Source organism: Carassius auratus, chromosome 9 (genome assembly GCF_003368295.1).
Source record: "Carassius auratus strain Wakin chromosome 9, ASM336829v1, whole genome shotgun sequence".
NCBI classification, from domain to species: Eukaryota; Metazoa; Chordata; class Actinopteri; order Cypriniformes; family Cyprinidae; genus Carassius; species Carassius auratus.
In genome coordinates, this window is record NC_039251.1 from 28,290,843 (window position 1) to 28,304,291 (window position 13,449).

The 13,449-nt window shown below is 40.6% G+C and overlaps 1 protein-coding gene across 1 annotated transcript in view; it reads left to right on the top strand.

The window, feature by feature from the left end:
- LOC113108077 (NACHT, LRR and PYD domains-containing protein 12-like) overlaps nt 1-13,449 on the top strand; it is a 47,764-nt gene that overhangs the window by 18,103 nt on the left and 16,212 nt on the right. The window contains exons 4-5 of the mRNA XM_026270897.1: nt 2,384-2,557; nt 6,386-6,559. Of these exons, the coding sequence (XP_026126682.1) occupies nt 2,384-2,557; nt 6,386-6,559 (348 nt within the window). The remainder of the gene's footprint in view (nt 1-2,383; nt 2,558-6,385; nt 6,560-13,449) is intronic.

Genomic DNA, 13,449 nt, shown 5'->3' on the forward strand with positions numbered 1-13,449 from the left:
ACCTATCTAGGCGTAGTGTGGGATTCGACCATGATGCAGGCTCATCTTGTATCGAGTCGATCCTCACATCAGTCAAGAGAGTCAAAGAAGGCCAGTCACTCACTGTCAAACAGTTTCAGAGACTGTTAGGTCTGATGGCAGCTGCATGCAATGTGATACCTTTTGTGTCCAGTTCGAGCGATGGTTGCATACTCGAGTTCCTGAAAAGGAACGTCTCAAGGTTACGAATGTAACTTTAGTTCCTCTAAGGAACCAGATTCTGCGTTGCATCGCCATACTCCTGGCACGCCTGCTGGCACTTACATCCCTACTAAAAACTGAAGCCAGCTGCATGGTCGCTACGTCACCCCGCCCGTGACATCACGCCCTTCCATTGGATAGAATGAGTTGGTCTCTCCAAAGACCAACTAGACCAACTGGTCTCGCAAAGCGTTCGACCCAGCGCCTCATTCCTTTGAGGAACTAGGGTTACATTTGTAACCTTGGGACATTTTTCACTAACCACGCATAAACGTTGTTTTCTCAAAAACACAATCATATACATATATGCTATTTACATATTATCATAGCCAAGTTTGTACTGAATATAGTGTTATTAGACTTTAGCCATGTATATGTTTATTAGCAACTGAAAAAAGCATACATTTCAGGGGATGTGAAAACTTCTCCTGGTCCCCAAAACCCCTTAGATCCCAGAGGGTTAAGCCACTCCTGAACCACAGACAACGTCAAATGAGTCTTACCTGGGCTAAGGAGAAGAAGAACTGGACTGTTGCCCAGTATGTTTTTTGAAAAGTGTGTTTTTCAAAGTCACTGCACCCGTTTACCAAGACATTTTAGAGCACTTCAACCTTCCTTCTGCTGACCAGCTTTTTTTTTCCAGAAGGCCAACAATTCACAAAACATTTTTGTTTTTGAATGAAGTATTCTAATTGTTGAGATAGGTAGGTTTGGATAGATTGGTAGGTTTTTGTTAAATGTGAGCCAATATCATCACTATTAAAGGAACCAAATACCTAAACTACTTCAGTCTGTGTGCATTTAATTTATTAAATACACAAGTTTCACAATTTGAATTGAATTAATGAAATAAATGAACTTTTCCATGACATTGTAATTTATCAAGATGCACCTGTACAAAAAAACAGTTACGAAGTGGAGGATTAATAGATTTTGCAAGTCCCAAGGTTCTAGTATTTGTTGCTACTTAAATTGCACCAATAAATCACAAAAGCAGAGATTTGTCTTATCTTAACTGTTTAATATCAATTCACGCAGCATGTGAGCATGTTTAACATAAAGGCTAAAGAGCCCAATGATGAGTGAAAAGGGAAAAAAAGCCAGAACAGATCTGTCTGTGCCATTTGGTTTAAAAAAATAAAATGACATAATGCTGACAATATGAAATATATACAAATGCTCATAAGATCAGGTTAAAATACATCAGAATTAGAGGTAGAGTTAGAGTACAGAATATTCAGTTCGTACAGTATAAAAAAAACTCAAAATGATTCAAACCAACATTTACTGGATGTTAGTTAGTAAAGCACAAAATGATATTTTCTGAATTTCCATGATCTAGTCTAAAGTGAGTACTATTTATGGTCAATGGGTAGTTAATAAAGAATTATCCTTATAAAAAAATATCTACAAATGAGCTAATTTAAACAGCAACACTTTTTACACTGCCTCGTTTACACTATCAGTTAAATGTGAAAAAATCACTTACTGCACTTCATTAATCGGAATTAATAATAAGACAAGACAGAGGACTTCACTATCAACTTCAAATGGGCATGCAATTTTTTTTCAGATTCCAACAAATCATAAATCATTCTGAATGTATTTTAATGGAGAATTTAATTTTCATTTACATTTTTTTATTACTTTTTTATTAATTTTTTAAATTGCTCATTGTGACTCGTTTTGTCATCACAAGCCACATTATTCTCAAGTGGAAGCACGTGTGGAGGCAGTAAATGACAACAACGCATGCGCAGTGTTTCAGATGGTATGGCAAGTGTAAACACATGAATCGGTTATGGGTCATAATTGAAAGATGGTGTAAATGGAAAGCCAAAAAAACAGATTTAGGCAACAAATCAGAAATACACTTTTAAAACTGCAGCATAAAAGAGGCCTTAGTTAATAACAGTGACAATGAATGATGAACTCACTATTTGTATATAGTCTATTAACTACAATAGTTTTAAAATGGGTTATTAGTGCTTTGTTATTTTATAATTATTATAAACCGTTACCTAGTAAAGTTCAATCAATAAAGTCTAATTACATTGTAATTAACACAAACATGCACTGCAGATTATAAACTATATAAACTCATAAATTCACATTAGTAAAACTCTTTGTTTTGTTTACACAGGCTATGTGGATGTAATCTCACTGCTCAGTCCTGTGAAAGTTTGTCCTCAGCTCTACAATCCTCAAATTCCCATCTAAATGTGTTGGACCTGAGTAACAATGACCTGCAGGATTCTGGATTGAAGCTGCTTTCTGAAGGTCTGAAGAGTCCAAACTCTAAGCTGGAGATATTAAGGTTTGAGTTTCATATACTTGATTAGTTCTTTTGTAAGTTAATTATGAAAAAACACATTAAGATTTATTTTGTTTGCAGTTACTGTGCCCTTTTTGTTTAGATTTTCCATCTGTAATCTCACTGCTCAGTCTTGTGGGAGTTTGTCATCAGTTTTACAATCCTCAAACTCTGTCCTGAGAGAGCTGCACCTGAGTAACAATGTTCTGCAGGATTCTGGTGTGAAACTTCTTTCTGATGGACTGAAGAGTCCAAACTCTAAGATGGAGATATTGAGGTTTGAGATTCAAGTACTTGATTAATTATTTTGATAGTTAATTATAAAAAAAAGGTTATGAATGTAACCATGGTTCCCTGAGTAGGGAACGAGACACTGCGTCTTCTAGGGGTCACTATGGGGAACACCTCGTCGTGACCCGTGTCTGAAGCATACATTTAAAACTTTAATTACCAACACTAGGTATCAACTCTAACATTTCCATGGGAGGTGCCCCTGGGACATTTAGATGACTGTCTGTGACATAACACCTTACGTCCAAAGGCCTAGGCTACATACCGAACTTATTTGTTAGGGCCTCGGCCCAGGATAGAGCTGAAGACTTGGAATCAAGAAAGATTCCTTTAAAGGGATATGGCTAAGAACTTAGCATTTTATAATAAGTCTTGCCTGTCAAACAGGGGCTAACGCTTGCTATTGCGTAAGCTCACTGAATTAGCTGTCTCAACAGATCCCTAGTAGCAACACCCTGTTTAGATAGGTATCCGAGGTTACATAGGTGGAGTGGCGCCCAAGATGAACGGGGCTTTAACCAACTCAAGAAAGGGCACGAAGCAACCGCGCAAAGCCCTCACCATATAGGATTTTAAAAGGAATGCAGAGCACTAGTGGAGAAATTACCACAGTGTGGATTTCAGAAAGTGCGCAAAGACGCATGTACACTTACCATAACATGTACTTTAAATACTGTTCTAAGTAGAGGGCTCTTGTGGAACTCTCATAGAATGGTGCATCCTAAAACAATATGTTTGAGAGTCATCAACTCGATCTGTGGAAATAATGCTGGAGCGCTCTGCGGGAAGAACAGAGAATTCAATCTACATGAGAGGAGAACTCCGAATTCAGAAAGAGAGTAGCGCACTCATAGGCGACCCTTCTTAGTAAAGGGGTGCGCTGCAAACTACCACGAGAACTGCCCAAATAGCCCCTCATGTTGAGGGAAGTGATGCTTAAAGTGTATAAATAAATAAACAATGGCTGAGTGGAGCCCAAGGAACCAAGGTATAACCATCTCAAGAAAGAGAACGAAGCTGAGCGTGTTACCCTTACCTTACAGGATTTCAGAAAGTGCGCACTTACCACTTACGTGGATTTTAGAAAGTGAGCAAAGTGTTCAACATGCACACTCACCACCATGTGGTTTTCCGAAAGTACACAGAGCTTAGCGTGTGTACTTAAAGATGCCTAAGCATCACAGAAGTGCTGAACCGCACGGGAGAGGCAAGCTCAAATTTAAAAACCTCTGGCAAGGAGAACATCACCTGAGGCAGCATATACAAGAAAACTTCCGTAACTGCCACCTCCACTTCCTGCTTGATGCTTCAGCAACATCTAAGTAGCCAGGAAGCCCCTCAGGGTGACCTGGCCGGACATACATTAAATTCCTTGCAGTGCTGTGCCGGGCCTGATGATCAAGAAGGCTCCCGCAGAAACCTGTGATCTGGCCACCTGATACCACAAACATGAAGCCGGAATCAGGGCTATCATACCAGCTGGACATAACACCGACGAGTGTTTAGTAAACACTGTAGTCCAGCACTGCAAAGAAAGGCAACTCCCTTTAATCTGGACCATCAGTAAATTGGTTACTAAGAATATAGAACCAACCGAAACATCATAGGTTTAGCGTAGGAGACTGTTTGCAAGAAGTTCCCACCTAACCTTGGTCAGGTGGACAGCTGGTGGTTACAGGAGAATCGGGAAGGGGAGGATAAGGGCAGATGTAAAAACCTCCAAAGAGAACAAGTAGATACAAAGTATCACTCTGATTCAGATGAAGACACTGATGCCTTATCCAGATCACATCCCTTAGGTCATGCAGCTAGGGGGAGAAGAGTGAGTCACGACACTAGCCTTCTGTGGCCATCTCTGATCCTCAGATCAAGACAAACCAGCACCCCTATGTTGTTCGGGCTCAGACCTGGACCTTCGTGGAATGAAGAATCTGAAAGCAGCGGAGCGCGCCTTCATCTCCCGGAACTTCTCAATTAGTCTCAATGGAAATACCGAGAAGTTCGGAATCGGAATGTGAAACCTGAGCATTGAGGATTGAGGACTGAGCATTCCCAATGTCTGCCAGGTTCATCCAGATGTCTCTCTGTTACTACCATGGCCGCCATAGTCCTGCCCATGGCGGAGGAGGTGTGCTTGGTAGCACGGAGAGAGAGATCTGTGGTGTGGTGCCACTCAGCTACCTGATCAGGAGAAAGGCCCATGCCTTTATCCAGCTCTTTTAGATCAGCCTGATATGCTTGAAGCACCACCATCATGTGTAATGAAGCCACAGCCTGACCTGCTGCCACGTATGCTTTGCCATTTAAGCGAGATGTAATCCTTGAAGGGGCTCTGATGGCGAGGAGGGAGATTAAGAGAGGCCATCTCCCCCGCAGAAAGGAAGCTACAGGAGGCATACTCTCATAGCCGCTTTCGCACATCGCCTTGATGTCAGCATAAACCTTTTGCTGAAACCGATGGATGCGAGAAGAAAATGGCCTCTTCCATTTCTTTTCGATCTCTGCATAGAAATCAGGCAGAAGGCAGAAGGCTCACCTGAGCTGGAGGACTATGGTCAGAAAGATAACACTCGTCGAGGTGGCCTTACGGTGTCACCTTGTTAGTGCACTTCCATGGCAAGTCCAACTTTGTCGTGGCATGATCCATAACCTCCAACAGCTCTACATTCGCAGGGCAGGAGGATTGAGAAGGCTCAGCCTCAGCTTTTTCGCCATCCTCCAATATCTCCAACTTTTCATGGGCAAAATCCCAGCAGAGCACTAACCACAGTATCAGAAAGTGTTAAAAATATAACATCCTTTTCCTGAGGTTCACTCTCATCCGCCACCGATGAGCGCGAGAGGGAAAGTTCCTCTCTAAACGATTAAGCTAGATCCACCTGTAATTCTCACAAGCTCATTCTCCTCCGGCGTGTCCTGGACTGCGGGAAGCAGATGGCTGCACTTTTTTTCCTCTGAAAGAGAGCGGAGATTTTTCATTGGAAAAACACTCACAATGCACGCAGACTGCCTCCTCAAAGACATCGAGTGCATGCTTTTCACCCAAACAAATGATGCAAAGATTGTGTGTCATTGGGTGTCAAATAACGCTGACATCGATACCCTCATTGTCTAAATGCTTGTTAGTAGTCGCCATGATAGATAGAGAAAGATCACTCTTACCAGTTCTTTCAGAGGCACGCTCTGCGTCAGTGAAGACATTGAAGAGAATGGCGTGTTCTCCCAGTGCTTATTTATCCATAGTCGCGCCGGTAGTAACATCAGGGGTTGTCGCCGGCCAACTAGTTGGTTTTTCAATGTATGCTTCAGACACGGGTCACGACGAGGTTTTCCCCATAGTCGCGCCAGTAGTGACGCCAGGGGTTGCCGCCGGCCAACTAGTTGGTTTTTCAATGTATGCTTCGGACATGGGTCACAACGAGGTGTTCCCCATAGCAATTCCCATTCACTCCTAGAGGACGCATTTCGAAGTTCCCTTAAAAGGGAACCAAACTGTTAAGATGTATTCTGTATGCAGTTACTGTGTTACTTCTTGTTCAGATTTTCCATCTGTAATCTCACTCATCTGTCTTGTGAGAGTTTGTCATCAGTTTTACAATCACCAAGCAACTGTCTGAGAAAGATAGACCTGAGTAACAATGACCTGCAGGATTCAGGAGTAAAGCTACTTTCTGATGGACTGAAGAGTCCAAACTGTCAGTTGCAGATTCTGAGGTAAATAATTTTCTAGGGGTGCACAATTATGACAAAAATCATAATTGTCAATTATTTCCATGAAATTTTAATTGCTATTATTAATAACAATTATTGAACAAAAATGTATTATGTATAATATATATAAAGGCTGAAAATACTCTTCCTTTTATTGCTTTTTCATAACATTGAGCCTCAAAGCTTAACTATATATTGGTTTTGTTTCTTCTATTTGGTTTCAAAAAAGGTACAATTATGCATGGTATAATAATGTTATACTAAAACTGAAAAAAAGGTTCACCAAAGCTATGTATTTAATTTACAATTAAACAGATGCAAATTTAAATTAAGGCAAGTTTATTTTTATAGCACATTTCGTACAGAATGGTAATTCAAAGAGCTTAAGTAAAATTGCATGAAGAAAAATCATACAAAAATAAAAACAAGCAATTTTAAAACTTTGAAAATTATTTAAAAATTGACTCATTTAAAATGAATTTAAAACGGTTAAAATAGAAAATGATTTTACATAATACAGTGAATACGTAAAATACAGTGCAATCGGTTCGGACATCGCACAGTGCTCATTCAATAAATATACAGCTAAACAGATGGGTTTTGAGTCTATATATAAATGTTACTAGTGTTTTAGCACATCTGATTTCTTCTGGAAGCTGATTCCAACTGCAGGCGGCATAGTAACTATGGCGGACTCCCCTTGTTTTGTTTTAACCCTTGGTATTTCTAAGTGACTCGATACTAATGATCTAAGTGCTCTGTTAGGTTTATATTCAGTGAACAAATCTGCAATATATTATATTTCGGACCTAGGTCATTGAGTGACTTATAGATGAGTAAAAGTACTTTAAAATCAATCCTAAATGTAACTGGAAGCCAGTGTAAGGACCTGAGGACTGGTGTGATATGCTCAGATTTTCTGGTTCTAGTCAGAATCCTGGCCGATGAGGAGCCCATTACAATAGTCCACCCTGCTGGTGATAAAGGCATGAACAAGTTTCTCCAAGTCTTGACTGGAAACAAAACATCAAATTCTTGCAATGTTTTTTAGATGATAGTATGCTAATTTAGTTACTGCTTTGACATGACTACTGAAACTAAGGTCTGTCTCCAGAATCACACCAAGATTCCTGACTTGATTTTTAGTTGTTTGACCCCTAGAGTCAAGGTATGCATTTACCTTAAAAACTTCATCTTTGTTTCCAAATGCAATAACTGTGATAGGCAATTTAGTTCTTTCTCATTATTTGACTTAGTGGGAGCATATACAGGCGGTGCAAGAATTGACCCTTGTGGGACTCCGCTTGTCATGGACGTCCATTTAGTCTTATGCCCTCCGAGACTTACATAATAGCCTCTCCCTTCTAAGTATGACCTTAGCCATTTGAGTACCATCCCAGAAAGCCAGACCCATATTTCCAGTCTCTCTAGTAGTATGTTATGATCGACAGTGTCAAACGCAGCACTGAGATCTAGCAATACCAGCACCGATATTTTGCCAGAGTCAGAATTTAAGCGAATATCATTTATCTTAATGAGTGCTGTCTCTGTGCAGTGATGTGGTCAGAAACCAGATTGAAAATCGTCCAGGTATCCATTTGAGTTTAAGTATTTGTTCAGCTGACTAAAAACTACCTTTTCTATAATTTTGCCTATAAAAGGAAGATTAGATATTGGTCTATAATTGCTCAAAATGGTGTTATCAAGATTGCTCTTTTTCAGGAGGGGTTTGGGCCCTGGTGTTGTGGCAGAGGTCGAAGAGCTCTTGCATTAGCAGGGACCACAGGCTTTGGTGGTTGGGGGGCCTGCCATTTTTTTGTTGATATCTGCGGGCTTGCAGAAAATGAGTGAGAGAGTTTAGTCCCAGCATACACCAATTCCTCCATTTTCTGTGAATAGCACAGAAGTGGAGATGCTGGAGAAAGGGATAATGTGTCTGGTGAGATGGGCTGTGTCTCTGGTGTTTCCGGTGGCTGTGATATGTTGTCCTGGCTTCCCTGGCTGTTTTCCAGAAAGCTGTCCTTGGGTGGTGAATCTTGTAGCTGTTTTGATACATCACAGTCTGTCCGTGAGGAGCTCTGTGGGCAGGGTCATCAACACATGATGACTCGGACCCGGTGTGTGTGTGCTGAATGGATTGACACACTCTGCTGAAGGATGATGGAGGGAGAAGTAGATATTGACCTTAAACAGTCTAGCACCAGGTTTGTTTGGGTGGAGGCCATCCGGTTAAAAAAATTATCTATGGCCCCAGAAAAGATTGAAATTAACTCCTTCAGTCACGGAACATGAAAGAAAAACACTATAGTTTAAATATTTAATATATATAATATTTAATATTCACAGATGAAAGTTTGGTATTTATGAAGTTATGTGCATTTCAACGAATTCAAGCAGGATAAATGTCAAGCCTGTGCCTGAGTCTGTGCTTATATTTTCTAAGCTACATGGTATCAAACCATATTTTACATTTGACACATTTAAAAGGTGTACAGTATTATTTTTATTATATTAATTATGTGTTATATTATTTAAAAGAAACTGTGGTTTACTTTGCATCGGAGCATTAAAAGTGGTAGCCTATTTTAGGGGGTAGGCTACATGGATTAATATGCAAAATGTTAATATTTTCATTTATTATGCCTATATTTTAATTTATATTTAAATATAAATATATTTTTTCCTTTAATAAAACAACATGCGTTTTTGTTATTCATTACCTATCCTTTATTTTGACATAACTTGCTGGGAAAAAGACATTTGTCTATAAACTGATTAAGAAATCAGTTGCATGTTGCATGTTTAAAAGTGAAGCACTGTATAATTTCGTTCCCATTATTTAGGCCTAATTTGCCTAAAACAAGAAACAAATAAAATTAAACCTGCACGATTAAATCTTTGAAACTCTAAAGAATGGATGGATTAATAAAATGTCCTCACGATTAAACTCAAGTTCTCTCATTATAATCAAAAAAATTCACACGATGTAAAAAAGAGCTTTAGTAATTGACAACTTAAGTAATTTTAAAGGGAGCCTTCTTTACTTGCTTTTAAAGTTGGGCAATAGCATATGGCCTAAAAAAAATCTGATTTATGATTTAAACCGATTTTTAAATCAATATTCAAATGATGAAGAAATTAAAAAAAAAAAGTTTTAATATAGTTCTTTATCATTCATTTAGCAGTCAAATTTATAACTGCAACAAGATGATAAAAAAACAGTAATGTTATTACCTTAATGCTGGAAAGACCTTTATTTTTATTTATTTATTATTTTATTTAATACTAGCCCATCATACATCTAACCATCCTCTCAGCATTAAGAGTTGTTAAGATTAAAACTGGCAGCTCCGCAGTGAGTCAGTGTCATGGACGGAGGACCTGTTAATATATTTTCTAGTCTATATTTCCATCTCATTATGCCGCTGGTTTATTTATTTATTTTTTCTTATAGAACTTATTTGTAAATAGAGCAGACACTTTCTGTGTGTCTACACCAGACACGAGTTGTCATCCGTGCCCCACAGCGAAAAGTGTGTCTAAACTTGATGACATCACACTAGTGTCAAATCATCTGAACACAGTGTCAGAACATTTCATCATAATCAGAACGAGCATCAGTTCACTGATGGGGATCGTGTCCAGTGTATCCGTCACTGGGGTCTGTTGTCTTTTGTTGGATCGCTCCACTTCTGTCCAGTGTAGACCTGGCATGTGTTTCTTATTGTTTTATTTTACAGCTCTGCTTGTTTTAATGTTTTTATTAAATATCTGTATTGACTGCATGGTCATATTATCATATTATTTACTGCCATGCGACCTACAAAAGTAAAGCTTGGCGAGTTGATCAATGAGCGTTGCTGCAGGTTGATTTTTGGTGGATGTGCTGTGCTTGTGCTCCTGCGGTCGTCTTCATTTTGTCAGGTGAAACATCTCTCTCACTCGCAGCAGAGTCTGTGAGTAGCAACTTCCCCTCCGCGCGCACTGATACCAGAAACACGCTCCGCCTTCACTCTGTGAATAAAGTATTTCAGTATGTTTGAAATGTTATGTTCATAACGTAGTGTGGCGGGAGGGTCGGTGGAGACTGAAAATGTTACGTCACGGGGGAGCGACTTACAATAATAAATATAACCAGACTACGCCACGATTGGAATTTCACCCAAAGATTTTAATCAAACCACATTTTAAAAGGGCAAACACAGGTTCGTATCACCAATTATATATGAGTCAGAGACAGAGGTAACAATATAAAAATAATTTTTATTAACAGTTAAAACCAATATTAAAATAGGCAATGGAGCATTTGGTTATTCAGCCCAATGGGCCACCAAGAGAAATGTAATACAACGCCAAAAGGCAAGGGGCTGGAGCTTACCACAGGACAGCGGCTGACCAGACCACACCACCTATAAGTGAATCACGGTGTGCACACACACACACACACACACACACACACTTGAAGACGCACCACAACACACTGGGAGAAATCACTGCACACTGTGACGGGGGTGCCACCACCTAAAATAAGCTGGTCCTCTGCCCTGGGGCCCAGACCCTGCCAAGACAAAAATATTATATATATACACATCAAATAAACAGTTTCTCTAAAACTAGGTTAAACAAAAAAGAAAAAAAGAAATACTTTTGCAAATATAAAATCTGCAGTTGCCTCTCGGGGAGGTCACAGTAACAATATAAATGAATACAAAAGAAAATCAAAATTTAACAGATATCCAAATATATGAAATAAACACAGCCACTGGAGAAGAGCAGGTGGCCAGAAAATAAAAATCACAATATAATCAAAAAAGAAACAAAACAACAATATAAACTGGAAACAGGACAGCAATGCAGCTGTAAAAGGACACGAGTGCCTCGAATGAAAAGCAGCTACTGGCTTCCCCAAGCCTATACACAAAAACGAGACTGTTAGATTGGTTCTCTCCCATCCCAGTACAGGAAGAGATTAAAGATACCTTACCAATCGTCAAGGAGATTTGAATAACACACACGACAGGACTCTTACAGCCAAGGCCAGGGTAGGAATTAACAGAATTACAGCAACTGCATTGGGTCTCACAGCTGAGAAAGGGGCAAGTTATCATTCTTAACTTTTCAGTTGCTATAAAATGTGCGTCCTGAATAAATACACAAAGCATTCATCCTACTGTCATTAAAGTCTATGCACGGCTTGTTTACATAGCCGCACGGCAGCAATCACTGAATCGAAACCGATGCTCCAAACTAATTGCAACCTATAAACACACATGAAAACTGTATTAACCAAATAACGGAGCCACAGCCAACACACTAGAAGCGCTTTCTGCTTACCTTGATGTTTGCTAGCGCCAGGGAATGACGGAAGTGCGGAAGTGACGGAAACGCGTTACCGACGCAACAATTCAACAGGTGACGTATCCCAGGTAGCACATCATTTACCTTTTTATAGCCTGTGAGCGCCCTCAATTGGCTAAACACGGCAGGTGATGTAACAACTGCCACATCTACCCCTCCATTTTGCATCGGCGCCACGACGATGGACTAAAAAGAAAATGGAAAAACCCTTAACCGCATCAACTCCAAGGCCTAAACAAAGCTGAAATAGAGCATATGCTAGTTCTGAGACGATCTCCAACTCTATTTCTCTCTTCTCTTACAGCTTGAGGAAGATGATGAGGATTTGAATGCTGACCTGCCCCAGTTCGGCCAGAGCGCCGAGGTACTACCACCACCTCATTCTGAGAACCTTCTGATTCTACTGGGACAGCACTTACAGGAGGAATACCTGCTGATGACAACTCCTCTTGGATCCCCGGCTGTACCAAGCGCCCAACATCTCGAGACTCCGTTCCTTGAATAGTCTGAGGAGTCTCAGGCACCAACATCACCAAATCAACATCTACCTCTTCGTACTCCTGAGGATTCTCTTGGTTCTCTACACTGCCAATGCATTGCTCGACAGGCAAAACCTCTCGCTGAACACAAGCCTTCAACAGAGAACGATGCACTCTCCTTATCTTGCTCAGATCTGTAACCGGTGCAATGATATAAACTACACCTCCCTCTTCGGGAGGGCGGACCACCTGATAGATCACTGAACTCCATAAGTCCTGGATCTTATGGCGACCCCGCACTACCTTATCTCTCAGGTAGACTAACTGACCTTCAGCCAAGGGTAGATCACGTACATGCTGGTCATGCTGCCTCTTCCGACGATCTGCTGCAGCCTTCAGCCGTCCCTGTGCCCCCTCAAAGGCAACCTGCAATCGCCTACGATGTTCCACTACCCAACTGTGTACACTTCCTGCAGCAGGTTCGGGCACCCTACCTAGCAAAAAGTCTATCGGCAACTGGGGTTCTTGACCAAACATTAGGTAATATGGGGACTCTCCAGTCACCTGGTGAGGAGTGGTGTTGTAACAAAAGATTACTTGAGACAAACAGGACACTCAGTCTCTTTTACGAGAGTAAGGCAATGTTCGCAACAAATTATACAACGTGCGATTAAATCGCTCGCATTGTCCATTACCGGCTGGATGGTACGGGGTGGTACAAGATTTCCTTACCTGATAAAGCTCGCAAAGCTGACGAATGAGCACAGATTCAAAGTTACGGCCCTGGTCTGAATGGAGGCGGCCTGGGACACCAAACTTGTAAAACCACTCCTCAACCAGGACTTGTGCCACAGTCTCAGCCCTTTGGTCGTGAGTAGGCACTGCCATAGAAAATTTACTAAACACATCAGTCATGACTAATATGTTTTCTTGGCCAGAGTATGAAGGTTCCAGTACCGTGAAGTCAATGGCAAGGACTTCATTAGGCCTTGAAGCTAATAGGTAGCCCATGAAAGCACGTGCTACTGGCCGATTATCTTTAGCAAGTTGGCACCG